The sequence below is a fragment of the Thalassophryne amazonica genome, chromosome 10, assembly GCF_902500255.1.
Source record: "Thalassophryne amazonica chromosome 10, fThaAma1.1, whole genome shotgun sequence".
Taxonomy (NCBI): Eukaryota; Metazoa; Chordata; class Actinopteri; order Batrachoidiformes; family Batrachoididae; genus Thalassophryne; species Thalassophryne amazonica.
This window is the reverse complement of record NC_047112.1, coordinates 116,085,459-116,107,259: the sequence shown is the minus strand read 5'-3', so window position 1 is coordinate 116,107,259 and position 21,801 is coordinate 116,085,459. Positions and strand designations below refer to the sequence as shown.

Below are 21,801 nucleotides of genomic sequence, written 5' to 3'. Positions count from 1 at the left end.
CATTTTCCTCACAATGAAAATCCAACGAGGGGGAAGGACCACTGCTCACTCAAAGCATGCTCACAGGTGAATGACGCAACCGACAGGTATGAAAAAACTCATGCATGCGCAGGAAGGTTCAAGCTTGGCTGATGCAATCACACGTGATTCAAATCCATAAGGTTAAGGCAAAAAATAAAAAGGTCAGATACTTTTCTAACAGACCTCGTATAGCAAATAGCTCTGGAATTAACTTAATTAGACCATATTTTTACCATTTACATACCATGTTTCCAAAATATTGGACAGTCAGGTAGTTATGCTTACAATAACACCCAAATCATGAGTTCACAACAACATTTATTGAAACTAAAACAGTTACATGTACATTTACATTTAAGAATGCTTAGGCAGTAACATCAATTCTTCTTTTATTCATCTTGGCTCAGCTGTTGCATGATGACTTAAAGCTGGATGTTTCTGCCTTATATCCTTCCATAGAAATCATGAGGATGTTGTCCGGGGTTTCTTCTTTCAGTCCATATCGGAGGGAGATCTTGACTCTGTTCATTGTGGAAAACCCTTTTCACAGTCTAAAAATATTAATCTCAGCATTGGGCTGACAGTCTCCTCACAGTGCAGGTGTACTGGGACACTACAAGTCAATACATTTCATTTGTTTCAATATGCTAATCATGTTGTCTGCAAGCTAAATTTCTTCAAGTCAACAGTATATGAACACCAGGAATAATAAGGCAAATTTTAAAAATTAGCATAGGTGAAACTCTCAAAATACCATCCATCCATCCATCCATCCATTTTCTTCCGCTTTATCCGGAGTCGGGTCGCGGGGGCAGCAGCTCAAGCAAAGCCACCCAGACCTCCCAATCCACACACACCTCCCCCAGCTCCTCCGGGGGAACTCCAAGGCGTTCCCAAGCAAGCCAAGAGACGTAGTCCCTCCAGCGTGTCCTGGGTCTTCCCCGGGGCCTCCTCCCAATGGGACGTGCCCGGAACACCTCTCCAGCGAGGCGTCCAGGGGGCATCCGGAAAAGATGCCCGAGCCACCTCAACTGACTCCTTTCGATGTGGAGGAGCAGCGGCTCGACTCCGAGCTCCTCCCGAGTGACCAAGCTCTTCACCCTATCTCTAAGGGAGCGCCCAGCCACCCTGCGGTGGAAACTCATCTCGGCCGCTTGCACTCGCGATCTCGTTCTTTCGGTCATGAGCCAAATCTTATGACCATAGGTGAGGATCGGAACGTAGATCGATCAGTAAATTGAGAGCTCTGCCCCCCTACTCAGCTCTCTCTTCACCATGACGGTCCGATACAGCGACTGCATCACAGATGCTGCACCGATCTGTCTATCAATCTCACGCTCCAGCCGTCCCTCACTCGCGAACAAGACCCCGAGATACGTAAACTTCTCCACTCGAGGCTCTCAAAATACCTGTTGTTGAAATAGGAATTCCAGCAATGGTTTTGTCCAGTTTCACCAGGTTTGGCATTATGTCTTGATGTACAGACATCACCTTCTTCACATGGTCGGGGAGTTAGCAAATTTCAACAGAAACTGAGAGTTTTCACTTGTAAAATGAGCGACCAGTACCAGGATAATTTCGTTGGTGAGGAGTCAGCAAACAGCATGTAGTCACGATCACTGTTGTCAGTTAAGTTGGAAAGTTTAAATATTCGACCTTCCGGAATCAATAACTTCAAGCAAATCACCATTTCAAATCAAATGAGACCTCTTTTCAATTTTTGTAATACAGACAACAAACTGCAACCAGCCAAAACCTTTTTTCTCCCCCGAGTACAACCAGAGGGAGTTCCTTGATGTGTGATGTGAGTTTGGTTGCACTACAAGCAATAAATAAAAAGTTAGAGATTTTATTCAGATTTATTGGAATTAAAAAAAAAATCCCAAAATTATATAAAGGTTTAATTTTCTTTATTATTTTTATTTATTTTGTCTGAGGGTTCCTTCTCTTGAACAGTCTTGTATGTAGGAATTAAATGCTGTGTATCATAATCAGAATCTCACAGCGAAGGCTTCATTCTCAAACTATAAGCATTTTTAATGTTTCCATAGCATTTATCTAAAACCTTATTATCATTTAACATGTAACATTTAACATACTGTTCAAAGCCGAGGAGAGACATTTCCAGTTTGCAGTGATTAAAATCTCCAAGAACAAAAACGGATGTGTGTTGCAGCTGATGATGAACACAGTCAGCAGTTTGAGCTGCTGCATTACCACCTGAATAAACAATACAGATTAAAACATTTCCAAACTTGCAAGGAAAATAAAAAGTTCTCAGGGAGAGACACAGCAGCTCAACGTTGCACACAGTCTCCCTCATGATGTCATTTCTGCACCAGCTATCACTGACGTATGCACAGATTCCCCCTCTGCGGCTCTTCCCTGAAGTTTTGAATAACAGAGAAGCCTTCCGGTTCAATAAAAGAAGTAGGTATATCTGCCTGTATCCAAATCTCTGTGAAAACCAGCACGCTCGACTCACGATACTCGAAACATACAGTAGTCTTCAGAATAATAGTAGTGCTATGTGACTAAAAAGATTAATCCAGGTTTTGAGTATATTTCTTACTGTTACATGGGAAACAAGGTACCAGTAGATTCAGTAGATTCTCACAAATCCAACAAGACCAAGCATTCATGATATGCACACTCTTAAGGCTATGAAATTGAGCTATTAGTAAAAAAAAAGTAGAAAAGGGGGTGTTCACAATAATAGTAGTGTGGCATTCAGTCAGTGAGTTCATCAGTTTTGTGAAACAAACAGGTGTGAATCAGGTGTCCCCTATTTAAGGATGAAGCCAGCACCTGTTGAACATGCTTTTCTCTTTGAAAGCCTGAGGAAAATGGGACGTTCAAGACATTGTTCAGAAGAACAGCGTAGTTTGATTAAAAAGTTGATTGGAGAGGGGAAAACTTATACGCAGGTGCAAAAAATTATAGGCTGTTCATCTACAATGATCTCCAATGCTTTAAAATGGACAAAAAACCAGAGACGCGTGGAAGAAAATGGAAAACAACCATCAAAATGGATAGAAGAATAACCAGAATGGCAAAGGCTCACCCATTGATCAGCTCCAGGATGATCAAAGACAGTCTGGAGTTACCTGTAAGTGCTGTGACAGTTAGAAGACGCCTGTGTGAAGCTAATTTATTTACAAGAATCCCCCGCAAAGTCCCTCTGTTAAATAAAAGACATGTGCAGAAGAGGTTACAATTTGCCAAAGAACACATCAACTGGCCTAAAGAGAAATGGAGGAATATTTTGTCGACTGATGAGAGTAAAATTGTTCTTTTTGGGTCCAAGGGCCGCAGACAGTTTGTGAGACGACCCCCAAACTCTGAATTCAAGCCACAGTTTGTTGTGTGGGCCGCTGAATAGGAGGTACTGCTGGCCCACCACCAGAAGGCGCCCTGCCTGAAGTGCGGGCTTCAGGCACGAGGGGGCGCAACCACCTAGTAGGAGCAACCGGGAGTGACAGCTGTCACTCATCATCAACACCAGCTGTCACTCATCACCACCATCTCCATAAAAGCCGGGCAGCAACTCCACCTCACTGCCGAGATATCGTCTTACCTCCAGGTAAACACTCAGCCGTAGTTTTGGTGCCGTACGCACACAATTGTTCTGGACATTTTGCCGGCGAACCTGTTGACTGGTCCACAGCTCTTCATTCCTCGGATAAGTAGTCACTCAGGCGCTGCACGTTATTGTTCCTGTTTCAGAGGTGGAGGTGTTTTTCCCACCCATTAACGGAGAGACTGTTGCTGACTGTTTTACTGGGTGTGTACACACACACCCACCATTAACTGTTTCTGCCTCCTGCCAGCAGTACCAGGTCTGACAGCTGGAGACGGTGGCCACCTGGGGACTCAGGACTTGGCGGCTCCAGTGTGCTTCAGATCCGTTGGCAGTGGAAATCGTGTGGGGCCTGGCTCTTCTCTGGACAGACGTCTTCTATCCTCGAGCCTGCCCACACGTCACCTTTGTATATTGACTGAATTCAAAATCTGTGATTGTCTGTATTTCGTTGTGCACATTCACAACATTAAATTGTTATCTTTTTGGCTCATCCATTGTCCGTTCATTTACACCCCCTGTTGTGGGTCCGTGTCACTACACTTTCCCAACAGGATATCTCGGCCAACGTCATGGATTCCGAGGGGCGTCAACCATCAGTTGAACAACCAATGGAAGAGCAGGGTGCACGGGCTACCAGAGACGTGGTAGGTGAGTTGCAGCAAATCCTCACCGCCTTCACCGCTCGGTTGGATTTAATGACCGAGCAGAACGTCATACTCAATCGTAGGATGGAGGCTCTCACCGCTCCAGAGGAAGCGCGCGCACAGGGCGCGGCTGCAGCTCCTCCTCCTGCTGTCCTGGTGCCGAATATAGACATTCCAATGGTCATTCAACGAACCCCCCCACCGTCCCCTGAAGCACACATAAGTCCCCCGGAGCCGTACGGAGGCTGTGTGGAGACGTGCGCAGACTTCTTGATGCAGTGTTCGCTTGTCTTTGCACAGCGTCCCGTCATGTACGCGTCAGACTCCAGCCGGGTGGCTTATGTGATTAATTTGCTTCGAGGTGAGGCACGCGCCTGGGCTACGGCGCTCTGGGAGCAGAACTCACTACTCCTAACGATATATACTGGGTTTGTGAGGGAGTTCAAACAGGTTTTTGATCATCCAAATAGAGGCGAGACCGCTTCAACGGTGCTACTGTTTATGAGACAGGGGCGTCGGAGTGCAGCCGAGTATGCAGTTGACTTCCGCATCGCGGCTGCGAGGTCCGGCTGGAATGCTGCTGCACTCCGCGCCGCCTTTGTAAACGGACTGTCGTCGGTCCTAAAGGAGCACCTGGTGGCTAAGGACGAGCCGCGGGATTTAGACGGGCGTATCGACCTGCTTATACGATTAGACAATCGGTTAGAAGAACGTCGTCGGGAGCGAGACGAAGGACGTGGCCGGGCACGCGCTGTCTCTCTCCCTTCTGGGTCCGAAAAGGTTCCACCCTCCCCACGCTCCACAGCCTCAGCGCTCCGCGTGGTTACAGCTCCCCCTGCTGACGATGCTATGGACATGAGCAGGGCTAAATTGAGAGCTTCCAATATACAGAGGAGACTGGCCCGCGGGGAGTGTTTCATCTGCGGCTCGAGTGAGCATCTGCAGAAAAACTGCCCCAAGCGGTTAAACACCAACGTCCGCCCTTAGAAACTGGGCTAAGGGTGGGCCAAGAAATTCACGTGGGACACACACGCATATCCGCACGTCTCCCAGTTATGATCCTGAGTGGGGATCTAACCCTTCAAGCCCCAGCACTGGTGGACACGGGGTCAGAAGGGAATCTGCTGGACAGCAGATGGGCAAGGGAAGTAGGGCTCCCTCTAGTGGCGCTCCCTTCACCATTGAAGGTACGAGCACTAGATGGCACCCTTCTTCCCTTAATTACACACAAGACACAACCAGTAATTCTGGTAGTGTCTGGTAAATCATCAGGAAGAGATTGAGTTTTATGTAACTCCTTCTACCTCCCGCATACTTTTGGGCTTCCCGTGGATGATAAAACACAATCCCCGGATTGATTGGCCGTCTGGGGTTGTGGCTCAGTGGAGCGAAACCTGCCACCGGGAGTGTTTAGGATCCTCGGTTCCCCCCGGTTTGACTGCTAACGAGGAGGATAAAGTCCCCCCCAATCTGACGGCGGTGCCTGAGGAATACCACAATCTTGCTGACGTTTTCAGCAAAGATCTGGCACTCACTCTCTCCCCACACCGTCCGTACGATTGCGCCATTGATCTGATCCCGGGCGTTGAGTACCCATCCAGCAGGCTGTCTCACGTCCAGAGCCCGAATCAATGGAGACTTACATCCGGGACTTGTTAGCTGCCGGGCTGATCCGGAACTCCACCTGCCCGATGGGAGCTGGTTTCTTTTTTGTGGGCAAGAAAGACGTCGGACTCCGTCCATGCATTGATTACAGAGGGCTGAACGAGATTACGGTTCGCAACCGATACCCGTTGCCCCTGTTGGATTCAGTGTTCACACCCCTGCATGGAGCCAAAATTTTTACCAAACTAGATCTTAGGAATGCGTACCACCTGGTTTGGATCCGGAAGGGAGACGAATGGAAGACGGCATTTAACACCCCATTAGGTCATTTTGAGTACCTGGTCATGCCGTCGGCCTCACCAACGCCCCGCGACATTTCAAGCTTTGGTAAACGATGTTTTGCAGGACTTCCTGCACCGATTCGTCTTTGTATACCTGGATGATATACTCATCTTTTCCCTGGATCCTGAGACTCATATAAAGAATGTACGTCAGGTCCTGCAGCGGTTGTTGGAGAACCAGCTGTTTGTGAAGGGCAAGAAGTGCGAGTTCCACCGCACTTCTTTGTCCTTCCTGGGGTTTATAATCTCCTCCAACTCCATCGCCCCTGATCCGGCCAAGGTTGCGGCGGTGAGAGATTGGCCCCAACTGACAAGCTAAAGCCCGAGCGTTACAGAGGATCATGCCCGGCAGCGGTGGTCTGCTGCCTCTACAGCGGAGACGCTGCCGTATCCCCCCTCGCCGGCCTCGCTTTCGTTGTCGTAACTTGCGAGTTGACTGGACCACCAGAGCCTCATGTAAATCCGCTGGAGGTGTAATTCCCAAAGAAAGCAGTGCATCTCTGCTGTAGGTGAGCGGAAGCTGTCTAGTAAAATATGCTATACAGAGAATTCATTAAAACTAAATCAAGTGAGGCAGAGATTAAATATAAGGACTATAAAAATAAATTAACAACTCTCATGCGGAATTGTAAAAAATCATACTTTGGAAAAATACTAAATGACAACAAAAACAACATATAAAGAAAGCACGGAAAATATTGAATACTATTATAACAAATAAATCCAAATCAAATAACTATCCAACATATTTTACGTTTAAGAACAAAGATGAATTATGACATGATTCAAGTAGTGGATAGTTTTAATTAATTTTTTGCTAATGTTGGTCCAGCTCTGGCAGCTGAAATTCCACACAGCCCATGGGAAAAATCAAATTAATTGACAGAAATCCACACACAATGTTTATGGGCACAGTAGATGAAAGGGAAATTATTAAGGTCGTTAGTACATGAAAAAGTAAAAAGTCAATGGATCATAATGATGTACGTATGTCTTTAGGAAAGCAAATAATTACTGAAATTGCAAAACCATTAGCACATTCATTCATTCATCCATCTTCTACCGCTTAGTCCAATTAAGGGTCACTGGGGGCTGGAGCCTATCCCAGCAGTCACAGAGCGCGAGGCGGGGTACACCCAGGACAGGACGCCAGTCTGTTGCAGGGCCACAAATAGACAAACAAACACAGACACACCCACACACACACCTACGGACAATTTTAAAGATTCCAATCCACCTAACCCACATGTCTTTGGATGTGGGAGGAAACCGGAGCACCCGGAGGAAACCCACGCAAACACGGAGAGAACATGCAAACTCCGCACAGAAAGGCCACGGGAATTGAACCCATGACCCCATTAGCACATATTTTTAATAAATCATTTCAAACTGGAATTGTTCCAAACAGTATGAAAGTGGCAAAAGTGACACCTTTATTTAAATCTGACAGTAAGCACCTTTTTACAAATTACAGGCCTGTGTCTCTATTGTCACAATTTTCTAAATATTGGAAACGATTTACAATAGCAGATTGGATAAATTTATAGAACGACATAACCTGCTGGATGAAAGTCAGTATGGTTTAGAGCAGGTAGGTCCACTGCACTGGCTCTGCTCGATTCAGTAGAACTGAGCAGACCAAAGGGAAATAGTAATAGGTTTATTTATTGACCTGATATTATTTAAAAAAAATGGAACTGTACGGGATCAGAGGAGTGGCTCTGAACTGGATTAAAAATTACTTACAAAACCGGAAACAGCTTGTTAAACTCTGGGATTGCTGCTCTTCGTATCTGGACATCGTTTGTGGGCTTCCTCAGGGTTCTGTGTTGGGACCAAAACTATTTATTCTGTACATTAATGATTTATGTAAAGTTTCAGTTCTGCTTAAGGCAGTTCAGTTTGCAGATGATTCTCAAGAGGATGTTTTGTTCAGGAGAAAATCTGCAGCAATTATGATGACGTGAATGACTCATTACCATGAACAAAAGACTTTTGAGTCTTTTGTTGAGTCTTTTGTTCATGAGTCTTTTGTATTTGTACTCTGTATTGGTTGCATCCTTTCTGACTTACTGTGCTGAAGTTTGGGGTAATAATTATAAAACTACACTGCAGACATTATTTATTCTCCAAAAAAGAGCATTAAAAACAATTCACAATGTAGGTTATCGAGATCACACCAATTCATTGTTTATTAAATGTAAAATCTTAAAACTTCAGGATATGATATGACTGTGCAATTAATGTATAAAGTGAAAAATAAGCAACTGACCCTCAGAATTCAAGAATTTTTCACACAGAGAGAGAAAATATAATTTAAGGGGCTTGTATCATTTTAAAATTGCTGTCGCTCAGACAACCAGGAAAGGTTTCTGTGTTTCTACTTGTGGCCCAAAAATATAGAATAATCTGGCGAAGGAACTCAAGCGATGTCCAAATGTCAATCAGTTTAAACACCAATATAAGGAAATGATGTTTTCTGAATATGTAAAAATTGTCTAAATTCTGTGAAAATTCAATTCATGTTTGAAGGACTATATAGCTGTTGGTTAAAGTATGGACAATTATGTTATTGATTTTGTATTATTATTTTTTTGTTTTGGATTATGCGATGTGTGCTGTTATTGGTGTGGATATGATGAGGAATTTGAGTTTATTGATTATTTTAAGATGTCTGTGTTTGCTGTTCTGCTCACTTTGTTTGTTATGGTTTGGTTGTGATAAGTAAAGTTGCTGAGGTCAAAGGGCGTCGGTGTATATGAGCTTTGCTTCTACCTACACCCTTTCGGTTTGCATGGGTTGACTGGCTGAGAAATCAGTTTTGTTTTATTTTCTTATGCAAAGTTCTTCCCTTGTCATCCTTATGTGCAGTAAACACAAAGGAAATTAACGCACTCCAAAAGCACACAGCAAGATTAAAACGCATACAGAAAGCAGCAGCAACAACATGAGTCCGGGTCGCATGCAGAGCAGCACCACCAGAAAGTCAAAGTATGGATGAGGGAGGGGGTCCCTTCTCAGGACCATCCAATCTCTGTGCTCACAAAGCGAGAGCTGTGTTTGTGTACTCGGCAGTAAGTCGGACTTGTTTCCGGTGGAGGCTGGCCTCCGCCAGGGTTGCACCTTGTCACCAATCCTGTTTGTGATATTCATGGACAGGATATCGAGGCGTAGTCGGGGGAGGAGGGTTTCCAGTTTGGTGGGCTCAGGGTCTCATCACTGCTTTTTGCAGATGATGTTGTCCTGTTGGCTTCATTGGCCTGTGACCTCCAACACTCACTGGATCGGTTCGCAGCCGAGTGTGACGCGGGTGGGACGAGGATCAGCACCTCTAAATCTGAGGCTGTGGTTCTCAGCAGGAAACTGATGGATTGCCTTCTCCAGGTAGGGGATGCGGTCTTGCCCCATGTAAAGGAGTTCAAGTACCTCGGGGTCTTGTTCACGAGTGAGGGGACAATGGAGCGTGAGACTGGCCGGAGAATCAGAGCAGCAGGGGTGGTGTTACATTCACTCTACCGTACTTTTGTGACGAAAAGGGAGCTAAGCCAAAAGGCGAAGCTCTCAATCTACTGGTCAATCTTCGTTCCTACTCTCACCTATGATCATGACCAAAGAACTAGATCGCCGGTACAAGTGATCTAGACCTCAGGAGGGTGGCTGGTGTCTCCCTTAGAGATAGGGTGAGAAGTTTGGTCATCCGCGGGGAGGTCAGAGTAGAGCTGCTGCTCCTTTGCGTTGAAAGGAGCCAGCTGAGGTGGTTCAGGCATCTGGTAAGGATGCCCCCTCGGTGCCTCCCTAGGGAGGTGTTCCAGGCATGTCCATCTGGGAAAAGATCACGGGGAAGACCCAGGACTAGGTGGAGATATTATATCTCCAAAGTGATATGTGATGTGAGTTTGGTGGCACTGCAGCCATAAATGTGACGTTATCGAGTTTTTAATCAAAGCATTTCCTTTCACCATGGCCATTTGTTGATGGACCCTCTGAGCACTGGTCTCGCAGATAGATGCACGTCAAGATCAATGTAATTCATAAAGAACGGAGGGCGTCTCATTTGGGGGGGGGGTTGGTCGGTTATAGTTTGTTTTCTGTGTTAAAACATTTGAAAAAATGTGTCATTTGATTTAAAATGGCAATTTGCTTTGAAGGTATTGATTCAGGAAGGATGAATCTTTGCATATCTTTTTTACTTTACGTGGCGGAGAGCAGCAGCATTCAGAGGAACAATGTTTAGTCCCACAACAACACACGGAGGAAATTATTATTATTATTGTTTTGGTTTTCTTTTTCCTTTACATGATGGAGCATAACTTCAGTTTATGAAATGGCAAAGCGTGAGACATTAATGGTCCAGTCTGCACCTGAGAGCTGTGGGGCTGCACATGAAAAAGGAGCAACTAAAAACTGTCCGGAGTGAAATGGCGGACGATCCTCGTTTCTCACCTATATCAAAATACATGAGTCCTGGTCACCACTGGACTGATAGTATTGCACACCGGGCATTTGCCCGCTGGCCTGATGGCCTGCGGATTTTTTTTTTTTTACGAAGTAAAGCGAGCTGTGAGCTTTTCAGCCGCGTTTTTTTTTTTTTTTTTTGTAGCAGCTACGACTCGTACTTTGCAAAGACATTTTTATACTTTTTTTCCTCCTTTATTTAGAGCTGAGCTGAGCTGCTCCGTATCTGCTGCTAAAACAGCTGATCCTCCGCGACACGTCAACAACTAACACTATTTTCCACTCAAATACACCTAAACTCTCTTTCTGAGGACCACATGATGTGAAAACACAATAAAACTTTCTTACCTGTAAATCTGGTCATGTTTTCTGCATAAATAATTGTTATCCATTCTTTGTGCTCAAACGCCAAAGCAGGGGCGAATCCAGATGGAATGGGGGCGTGGGGCAAGGATGTCCCCCCCTCACAACACCCCTAGATTAAAGGTCCAGTTTTGAAGCCTTTTTTTACTACAACTACTAATACTACTTAAAATAATAATAATTTCGACAAGTAACATGTTTAGAGAAAATTTAAATGTTAGAAAGAATTTAATAGTTACATTTAACCGTGACTATCCAGGGTTGGGACCAGGAAGCAGAGTTGTAGTCTTACACACCTCTCTGCAGCTTCTCTCCCCCTGCCATCCCCTCATTACCCCATCCCCGTAGAGACGGTGCCTGCTCCCAGACCACCAATAACCAGCAAAAATCTATTTAAGCATAAAAATTCAAAAAGAAAAAATAATATAGCACCTTCAACTGCACCACAGACTAAAACAGTTAAATGTGGTCTATTAAACATTAGGTCTCTCTCTTCTAAGTCCCTGTTAGTAAATGATATAATAATTGATCAACATATTGATTTATTCTGCCTTACAGAAACCTGGTTACAGCAGGATGAATATGTTAGTTTAAATGAGTCAACACCCCCGAGTCACACTAACTGTCAGAATGCTCGTAGCACGGGCCGAGGCGGAGGATTAGCAGCAATCTTCCATTCCAGCTTATTAATTAATCAAAAATCCAGACAGAGCTTTAATTCATTTGAAAGCTTGACTCTTAGTCTTGTCCATTCAAATTGGAAGTCCCAAAAAACAGTTTTATTTGTTATTATCTATTGTCCACCTGGTTGTTACTGTGAGTTTCTCTGTGAATTTTCAGACCTTTTGTCTGACTTAGTGCTTAGCTCAGATAATTATAGTGGGCAATTTTAACATCCACACAGATGCTGAGAATGACAGCCTCAACACTGCATTTAATCTATTATTAGACTCTATTGGCTTTGCTCAAAATGTAAATGAGTCCACCCACCACTTTAATCATATCTTAGATCTTGTTCTGACTTATGGTATGGAAACTGAAGACTTAACAGTATTCCCTGAAAACTCCCTTCTGTCTGATCATTTCTTAATAACATTTACATTTACTCTGATAGACTACCCAGCAGTGGGGAATAAGTTTCATTACACTAGAAGTCTTTCAGAAAGCGCTGTAACTAGGTTTAAGGATATGATTCCTTCTTTATGTTCTCTAATGCCATATACCAACACAGGGCAGAGTAGCTACCTAAACTCTGTAAGTGAGATAGAGTATCTCGTCAATAGTTTTACATCCTCATTGAAGACAACTTTGGATGCTGTAGCTCCTCTGAAAAAGAGAGCCTTAAATCAGAAGTGCCTGACTCCGTGGTATAACTCACAAACTCGCAGCTTAAAGTAGATAACCCATAAATTGGAGAGGAAATGGCGTTTCACTAATTTAGAGGATCTTCACTTAGCCTGGAAAACGAGTCTGTTGCTCTATAAAAAAGCCCTCTGTAAAGCTAGGACATCTTACTACTCATCACTAATTGAAGAAAATAAGAACAACCCCAGGTTTCTTTTCAGCACTGTAGCCAGGCTGACAAAGAGTCAGAGCTGTATTGAGCCGAGTATTCCTTTAACTTTAACTAGTAATGACTTCATGACTTTCTTTGCTAATAAAATTTTAACTATTAGAAAAAAAATTACTCATAACCATCCTAAAGACATATCGTTATCTTTGGCTGCTTTCAGTGATGCCTGTATTTGGTTAGACTCTTTTCATTAGTTACTTCCTCCAAACCATCAACATGTCTATTAGACCCCATTCCTACCAGGCTGCTCAAGGAAGCCCTACCATTAATTAATGCTTCGATCTTAAATATGATCAATCTATCTTTATTAGTTGGCTATGTACCACAGGCTTTTAAGGTGGCAGTAATTAAACCATTACTTAAAAAGCCATTACTTGACCCAGCTATCTTAGCTAATTATAGGCCAATCTACAACCTTCCTTTTCTCTCAAAACTTCTTGAAAGGGTAGTTGTAAAACAGCTAACTGATCATCTGCAGAGGAATGGTCTATTTGAAGAGTTTCAGTCAGGTTTTAGAATTCATCATAGTACAGAAACAGGATTAGTGAAGGTTACAAATGATCTTCTTATGGCCTCAGACAGTGGACTCATCTCTGTGCTTGTTCTGTTAGGCCTCAGTGCTGCTTTTGATACTGTTGACCATAAAATTTTATTACAGAGATTAGAGCATGCCATAGGTATTAAAGGCACTGCGCTGCAGTGGTTTGAATCATATTTATCTAATAGATTACAATTTGTTCATGTAAATGAGGAATCTTCTTCACAGACTAAGGTTAATTATGGAGTTCCACAAGGTTCTGTGCTAGGACCAATTTTATTCACTTTATACATGCTTCCCTTAGGCAGTATTATTAGACAGCATTGCTTAAATTTTCATTGTTACGCAGATGATACCCAGCTTTATCTATCCATGAAGCCAGAGGACACACACCAATTAGCTAAACTGCAGGATTGTCTTACAGACATAAAGACATGGATGACCTCTAATTTCCTGCTTTTAAACTCAGATAAAACTGAAGTTATTGTACTCGGCCCCACAAATCTTAGAAACATGGTGTCTAACCAGATCCTTACTCTGGATGGCATTACCCTGACCTCTAGTAATACTGTGAGAAATCTTGGAGTCATTTTTGATCAGGATATGTCATTCAAAGCGCATATTAAACAAATATGTAGGACTGCTTTTTTGCATTTGAACAATATCTCTAAAATTAGAAAGGTCTTGTCTCAGAGTGATGCTGAAAAACTAATTCATGCATTTATTTCCTCTAGGCTGGACTATTGTAATTCATTATTATCAGGTTGTCCTAAAGGTTCCCTGAAAAGCCTTCAGTTAATTCAAAATGCTGCAGCTAGAGTACTAACAGGGACTAGAAGGATAGAGCATATCTCACCCATATTGGCCTCTCTTCATTGGCTGCCTGTTAATTCTAGAATAGAATTTAAAATTCTTCTTCTTACTTATAAGGTTTTGAATAATCAGGTCCCATCTTATCTTAGGGACCTCGTAGTACCATATCACCCCAATAGAGCGCTTCGCTCTCAGACTGCAGGCTTACTTGTAGTTCCTAGGGTTTGTAAGAGTAGAATGGGAGGCAGAGCCTTCAGCTTTCAGGCTCCTCTCCTGTGGAACCAGCTCCCAATTCAGATCAGGGAGACAGACACCCTCTCTACTTTTAAGATTAGGCTTAAAACTTTCCTTTTGCTAAAGCTTATAGTTAGGGCTGGATCAGGTGACCCTGAACCATCCCTTAGTTATGCTGCTATAGACTTAGACTGCTGGGGGGTTCCCATGATGCACTGAGTGTTTCTTTCTCTTTTTGCTCTGTATGCACCACTCTGCATTTAATCATTAGTGATTGATCTCTGCTCCCCTCCACAGCATGTCTTTTTCCTGGTTCTCTCCCTCAGCCCCAACCAGTCCCAGCAGAAGACTGCCCCTCCCTGAGCCTGGTTCTGCTGGAGGTTTCTTCCTGTTAAAAGGGAGTTTTTCCTTCCCACTGTCACCAAGTGCTTGCTCACAGAGGGTCGTTTTGACCGTTGGGGTTTTTCCGTAATTATTGTATGGCCTTGCCTTACAATATAAAGCACCTTGGGGCAACTGTTTGCTGTGATTTGGTGCTATATAAATAAAATTGATTTTGATTTGATTTGATTTATTAACAATGTAGGTTAGAAATTACAAGTTTTACTGTTACAGTGCTGTCAACAGTTAAATATGAGGTCAAGACAGAGGTCTTTATTTTACTTTTTATAAAACAAGTATATATTTTCATTGAAGTCAAGAAAGGGTGACTATAAAGTGAGTTTTGGCAAAACAAGTATCATTGTCATGTTGAGGTGGCAGAGGGTTGTTGTGGGCAGCTGGGGAAAGTAACTAAAAAGTAACTAGTAATCTAACTTAGTTTTACAATTGAGTAATCAGTAAAGTAACTAAGTTACTTTTTCAAGGAGTAATCAGTAATTGTATTACTTTTTCAATGTAACTGTGGCAACACTGGATACCGGTATACAAACCCTCCTATTGGTGCATAAACTGGTAGCTCGGCCCTTTAGTCATGATTGACTGTGGCCTGGACCAATGAGGTGAGGGGCAGGCCAATTACCTCTCCATCTTGGGCCTCGGTTGGGCTACACAGTGCGCCAGTGCCGGACAGAGCGATAACGAGCGATATGGATGGTGGCAAGAAGAGGAAAGGTGGCGCTGAAAGAGCCAGGGATCAGAAGGGAGTAGCCCTTCAGGCAGATGCTGCAAAATGTCTTAAAATAACAGACATGTTTGCTTCACGTGGACACGGAGCATCCACATCTGCGGCAACAGGTGGACGAGGCGGGGACCACTACGGCCATGACGGTAAGTGAAGGTTAACTTCAGCTATTAATTGATGAACAGCAACCTAACTTGTTCATAAATCAGACATCTGTGTGTGAGAGAGACATTCTGATCTTCTGGTCCGAAGTAAAGTGCTGTCTAACTGGGTCACTCAGATATGAATTAAGGTTGGATATAATTTTCGTTCGTGCTAACTCTGCCAGTCACGTAACCTAGCCTAGCAATGTAACCTGTGCAAATGGTGTGCATGGCTAGCTACCATGCTGCCGCCGCCAGGTTGTTTCTTTATTCTTTATTCTATTTGTGTGACGGTCGTGCATCGGTCATACAAAGTATGCTGTTTTGCACAGTCTGTGGTGCGGTGGTGTGGTTTAACGGCGTCCCTGTCTAAAATGTATTTTCCCAAGTCCTGGCATAATTTCACATACCTAACATTTTACTTTAAATTGAGTCATTCTCTAAGTTGATTAGCAACACAAATTGGTAATAAAAGAAATCCTTGATGTTACTTGTAGCTTGTAGTGAGATAGACAACTGTCTCCATCTTGTGGCCTTTTGTGTATTGCAGTTTCAAAAGTTCAACCTTTGTATCCAGTCATTGGTCCAGTCATTTCTTACTTTATATGATGAATTGTATCACACAAGTAATGATATATTATTCATAGTATAGCCTACAGTATTTCTATAACAAATGTTTTTATATAATTTCTATTTCTAAATTTAAGTAACAAGGTGAATGAAATGATGGCTTATTATGTCTAAAAAATAATGTGACCTACTGTCAATAGATAGTACTTTTGATAAGCCTATGATAACTGTATTTCAGGGGAGAACTTTTCATAATGCTTCTTATAATGTTAAAATGTATGTGTCTCCTGATGCACATTGATCGGTTAAGGGACCAAAAAAAAAAACACGCTGTCACAGCAGGCTTAATTTTTTTCCCCTTCGATACCTGGTGGTGGCCTGGTCTTGGTTAAAAATGCCCGGCCTGAAAAATTTCCCCAGTCCAGCCCTGGTCCTGGTTATTGATTTTAATCAGCAAGGTGAGTCATGACTGACATCTTTAAATGACTTTGCCGCAGGTTGATGAATAAATTATGGACCTGCTGCTTCTGAATCAGAAGCAGCATTTTCAAAATTATAATTTTCCAGACACATGCCCTCTAAAACAACATAACAGATCAATTGCAGTGTAATTTTTTCAGGCAGCAACAGGCAGTGATTCTGTTATAACACTAGTTAGAACTATGTATTTCACAGAGCGCTGTTCCTTCCTGTTTAATCCCGAATAGCAAATCTGAGCACATTTTGAAGCATCACAGTAACTTCTTGATCCATCTTTGTCAATTCTGAACAAACCTGGTATTCGCAGTAGTTACATCATCAGCACCAGATTTGAAATTGGGATCCAATTTTTGAACTGTTCAAAAATCTCATCCTGATTCTTGAAATCGTTGATGGTATGTGGTAACTCTCAGATATTCATCGTTTTAATGGCTTCAATCATGTTCAAACTTATTTAAATGTTGTATTCATAGTGAGTACGGCTTGAGATAGGTCTGTGCTCTATCGGGGTAAAAATTTGAAGCCAAAGCAGCATTTGTTGTGGTTCTGGCTGAGGGTGCAGCTCCTTTTCTTTGTTTTTGAACAAGTTGTCAGGTCTTTACTATTTTTTTTTTTCAATTCAATTTATTTTCATTTATATAGCACCAAATCACAACAGAGTTGCCTCAAGGTGCTACACACAAGTAAGGTCTAACCTTACCAACCCCCAGAGCAACAGTGGTAAGGAAAAACTCCATCTGAGGAAGAAACCTCAAGCAGACCAGACTCAAAGGGGTGACCCTCTGCTTGGGCCATGATACAAACATAAATTACAGAACAATTCACAGAAACAATATACAAGAAATGCTGTTGGTGTACAGGACAGGAGGGTCTCCAACACAAATACCACACCCATCTCTGGATGGAGCTGCATCTTAAAGAGAGAGAAAAAACAGAATCAGGCATCAGAAAGACAAAAAATACAGTATAATTTGTCAGCATTAAACAACAAGAAAAACAGAAGAAATACTAAGGTGATCACCGGCCACTAGCCCTAAGCTTCACTAAAAGACCCAGAATTTAGGTAAAGTTGAGGCCGCGGCACGCTACAATTGCTAATAAATGAATTAAAAGAGTAAAAAGCATAAAACAAAACTGCACCAGTATGCTAGACATATGAAAGGGAAAATAAGTGCGTCTTAAGTCTGGACTTGAAAGTCTCCACAGAATCTGACTGTTTTATTGACGCATGGAGATCATTCCACAGAATAGGGGCATGATAAGAGAAAGCTCTGTGACCCGCAGACTTCTTATTCACCCTCGGGACACAAAGTAGTCCTGCACCCTGAGAACGTAAAGCCCGGGCCGGTACATAAGGTTTAATTAGGTCAGCTAGGTAGGGAGGTGCCAGTCCATGAACAATTTTATAGACAAGTAGCAGAACCTTAAAATCTTATCTCACAGGGACAGGAAGCCAGTGAAGAGACGCCAAAATAGGTGTAATATGGTCAAACTTTCTGCTTCGTGTCAAAGCCTAATGCTGGACTGCGGTAACCCAGAAAATAGAACATTGCAGTAGTCCAATCTAGAAGAGATAAACGCATGGATCAGGGTCTCAGCATCAGCCATAGACAGGATGGGACAAATCTTAGCTATATTTCGCAGGTGGAAGAAAGCAGTCCTAGTAATATTTCTAATGTGGAGGTCAAAGGACAATGTAGGATCAAAAATTACCTCAAGGTTCCTCACTTTGTCAGTGTGATGTATGACACATGAGCCTAGGTTAAGCGTTAACTGGTCGAATTGATGCCGATGTCTCACTGAATTTGGTCATTTCAGTCTCATCAGAGTTTAAAAGTAGGAAGTTTCAAGACATCCAACTTCTCACTGATGCAAGGCAATCTTCTTAGGATTTGGTGTGGATGAGATTACCAGCAGTTATCAGCATGTATAACTGAGTATCATCTGCATAGCAGTGAAAGGTAATCCCAAAGTGCTGTAATATGCACCCAAGGGGAGCTATATAAAGAGAGAAAAAAGGGAGAAACTGGTAAGAGGCAAGTTGGATTAAGCTGTTTCATCCAGTTTTTGCACTTTTTTGCATTGTGGGCGATCATAGTAGAATGCACCCTGTGGGATAGGGGTGAAAAGAAAAACATGCAAGTGAACTCCAGGAGCAGTCTTTGGCACCCCTGTGTTTCTTGATTGATCCTTTCATCCAATCATGAAGGATGTTAAACTGCGGGCTTACTTGTAGTTCCTAGGGTTTGTAAGAGTAGAATGGGAGGCAGAGCCTTCAGCTTTCAGGCTCCTCTCCTGTGGAACCAGCTCCCAATTCAGATCAGGGAGACAGATACCCTCTCTACTTTTAAGATTAGGCTTAAAACTTTCCTTTTCGCTAAGGCTTATAGTTAGGGCTGGATCGGGTGACCCTGGACCATCCCTTAGTTATGCTGCTTTAGACGTAGATTGTGGGGGGGTTCCCATGATGCACTGTTTCTTTCTCTTTTTGCTCCGTATGCATCACTCTGCATTTAATCATTAGTGATCGATCTCTGCCCCCCTTCACGGCATGTCTTTTTCCTGTTTTTTTTTTTCCCTCAGCCCCAACCAGTCTCAGCAGAAGACTGCCCCTCCCTGAGCCTGGTTCTGCTGGAGGTTTCTTCCTGTTAAAAGGGAGTTTTTCCTTCCCACTGTGGCCAAGTGCTTGCTCATAGGGGGTCGTTTTGACCGTTGGGGTTTTTCATAATTATTGTATGGCCTTGCCTTACAATATGGAGCGCCTTGGGGCAACTGTTTGTTGTGATTTGGCGCTATATAAGAAAAAAGTTGATTGATTGATTGATTGATGTCACACCTGCCTTACTTGTTTTCTGAGGTGGGTGTGCTCTCCTCGATGTTATCACCATCTGAGTTTTTGAGTGGTTGACGAATGTCGGACACTATGGCTGAACTGCTACAACACTGCATTTTGTGTCATGACACAACTCGTGTTTAATGTCAGTAACAACAATAGCTTTTTTAAACATTTGAAACACTGATTTGGACTCTTCATACAAGGCGTGTGCTGTGATGAAGTCACCTCAGACCTCCAACAAACACGTCAGGTTCCTGTCCTTGTGGGTTGTACAGAGGCAGAGCAATACATAAAACTAGAAAGGCACTCTGGGATAGGATCCCTCTACCAAGTCCCACCAGTTAACTTATATCAAACCACAAACCAAATTCCAATCCTTAGTCCACACTGATCGACTGCCATAGTTGTTTCAAAAGAGATGGTGATGTAACTTAGCACCACACGGGGTGTTTTACTATTGATATGGACTCAAAATATGAAATCATTTCAAACTTATCACCACCACTGTCTCATTTTAGTGCCCCTGTGTGGAACACATCTCAACATGTCATGAGAGGAAGGGTCGGCGGGAAGCTGACAGACGGGTCGGCGCAGCTCGTTAAACATGTAAACCAAAACTGAACAACTGCAGCTCATTTTAGATCCTCTGATCAAAACACTTAACTTTCAGGTACAAATGTACCAAAACGCATCTTAGTGTTGAGTGAAATACACTGAATTTCAGCAGCAAATGAAGGCAAAAACAGAAAGTTTAGACTATTTTTGTTTTACGTATTTGCTTTATTTTTACCAACTGTACAAAAGGCTGAAATGTTCATGTCCTGTTGCCGAGGACAATTTTCCATGTCCATGGCCTGGAATCAGCTTTCCTCTGATATTCTGACTGATCTTCTGAGATCAAACGCACTGAACATTTGCAACTGCACAATGATGCCTTCAGGAGCTTGTCACAGATTAACTCCCACAATCTATTTGGGCCATTACGTCACCAAAAAAACACAAGTTAACATGGACCCTGTCCTCGTAATTATTCTTCAAACAACAATCGGACTAACGAGCAAAACCTAAACCAGATTGAACCAGCATGCTGCTATTTTGTGTCACAAAAAGAAAAGCTTGTACTTTGTTGGAGGTTTTCCTGAGTAACTCAAACACCCATATCCAGCTGCAGAATCCATAATGGACTTCTTACTCTGACTGAAAGACAGGATCAGTGTTGTTCTTCCATCAGTTCTGTATCACGTCAGTGTGAGTGTTTCAGGAACGCTGCAGATGGACCTACCCTGATGAGGAGAGTCCAGGAAGTAAGTGGGATCTGTAATCCTGGTGTTGATGGGTTCAATCAACCCGGTGATCCCCTCCTGTGAGGAACAGATGTTAGTCACAATCCATTCTCAGCACTGTCTTGCTCACGCTCAATCCCCTCTGAAGGTTTCAGAACAACACAAACACTAATGACGTCTTCCAGTACTGTGGGAGGCAACTGCATGGTCGTATTTTCATTGTAACACAGTGTTATTTGGACTGTGCATAAAAGACGTAGAGGGAGTGGATCCCTCTACCAAGGTCCACCAGTTCATTTATATTAAGCCACAAACCAAATTCCAATCCTTAATCCACTCTACTGGACTTCCATAATCCAAAAAACAGACCTTTGTCAGCCAGATCCACATCTGGATCTGGACCAAAGTCACCGGGGTCCTTCAAACCCAGATTGAAGACAGATGTCTTTACTTGTTCGCTGCGTTTTGTAGGACACCTCAGAAAATTTGACATAGTGTTGTCAAACTGTGCCTGTTGACACACAGGTGTGTTTTTCTCTAATGTCATTGGGTCAAAGGTCAGAGTTCAACAGCCATACCAGCTACTGATTGTCCTCTTGGTCTTGGGAATATAACATCTGTGGTTCTTAGAAATTCCACTGAATGACTTTCTGAATTTGTGGATTTTAGTGTTATTCTAGCTTTCTATCCCGTGTGTGTGCACGTGTGTGTTCGTGTTGGATGCAAACATGACATACCTGCAAGAGGACATCAGCAGAATACTGCAGGTTTTGGACAAAGATGGCCTCCATCTCCTTGGCAACAGCTGCTCTGTGTGAGCCTGCCGGAAGCCGTCCTGCCATCAGGTGAATCCTGGAAAGGAAACTCGCCAAAGTCATAGACTGTATCTACACTGGAGAGAGCCTGCGTGACATCATCCATCGGTTTTCTACAGACACCCGGAACAGCTGAACTGACCCCCTTATCTGGGCGTTGGCATGTTGACAGCCCCGCCCACATCGATTCACTGGTGGATCGTTGATGGCTCAATAGGTGATGAAAAACCTGAACACGCCCCTCTCTTCAAGTCCAAAGCACCAGCTAACAGCTACCCTCACTTTAGGGGTTTATTAAATCATATTTTTGGGGACTGCACTTTGGTGTCATGGTTCACAGTGAAGGCTGGGCACAGCAGTGCAGTGACCAGAGGACGTGAC

General features: G+C 43.2%; 1 protein-coding gene and 1 long non-coding RNA gene across 5 annotated transcripts in view; one reads left to right on the top strand and one right to left on the bottom strand.

Moving 5' to 3' along the window:
* The window catches only part of hyi (hydroxypyruvate isomerase), a 130,157-nt gene that overhangs the window by 38,455 nt on the left and 69,901 nt on the right, over nucleotides 1–21,801 (bottom strand). For all 4 annotated transcript variants that reach the window (XM_034180751.1, XM_034180750.1, XM_034180749.1 and 1 more), the window contains 2 exons: nucleotides 21,343–21,457; nucleotides 20,605–20,683 (listed from right to left, as the gene is read on the bottom strand). In XM_034180751.1, the coding sequence (XP_034036642.1) occupies nucleotides 20,605–20,683; nucleotides 21,343–21,457 (194 nt within the window). The remainder of the gene's footprint in view (nucleotides 1–20,604; nucleotides 20,684–21,342; nucleotides 21,458–21,801) is intronic.
* Nucleotides 1,336–21,776, top strand: LOC117519398. Its single transcript, XR_004563277.1, has 3 exons — nucleotides 1,336–1,532; nucleotides 4,493–4,497; nucleotides 21,766–21,776. It is a non-coding gene; the product is annotated as an uncharacterized LOC117519398 (long non-coding RNA).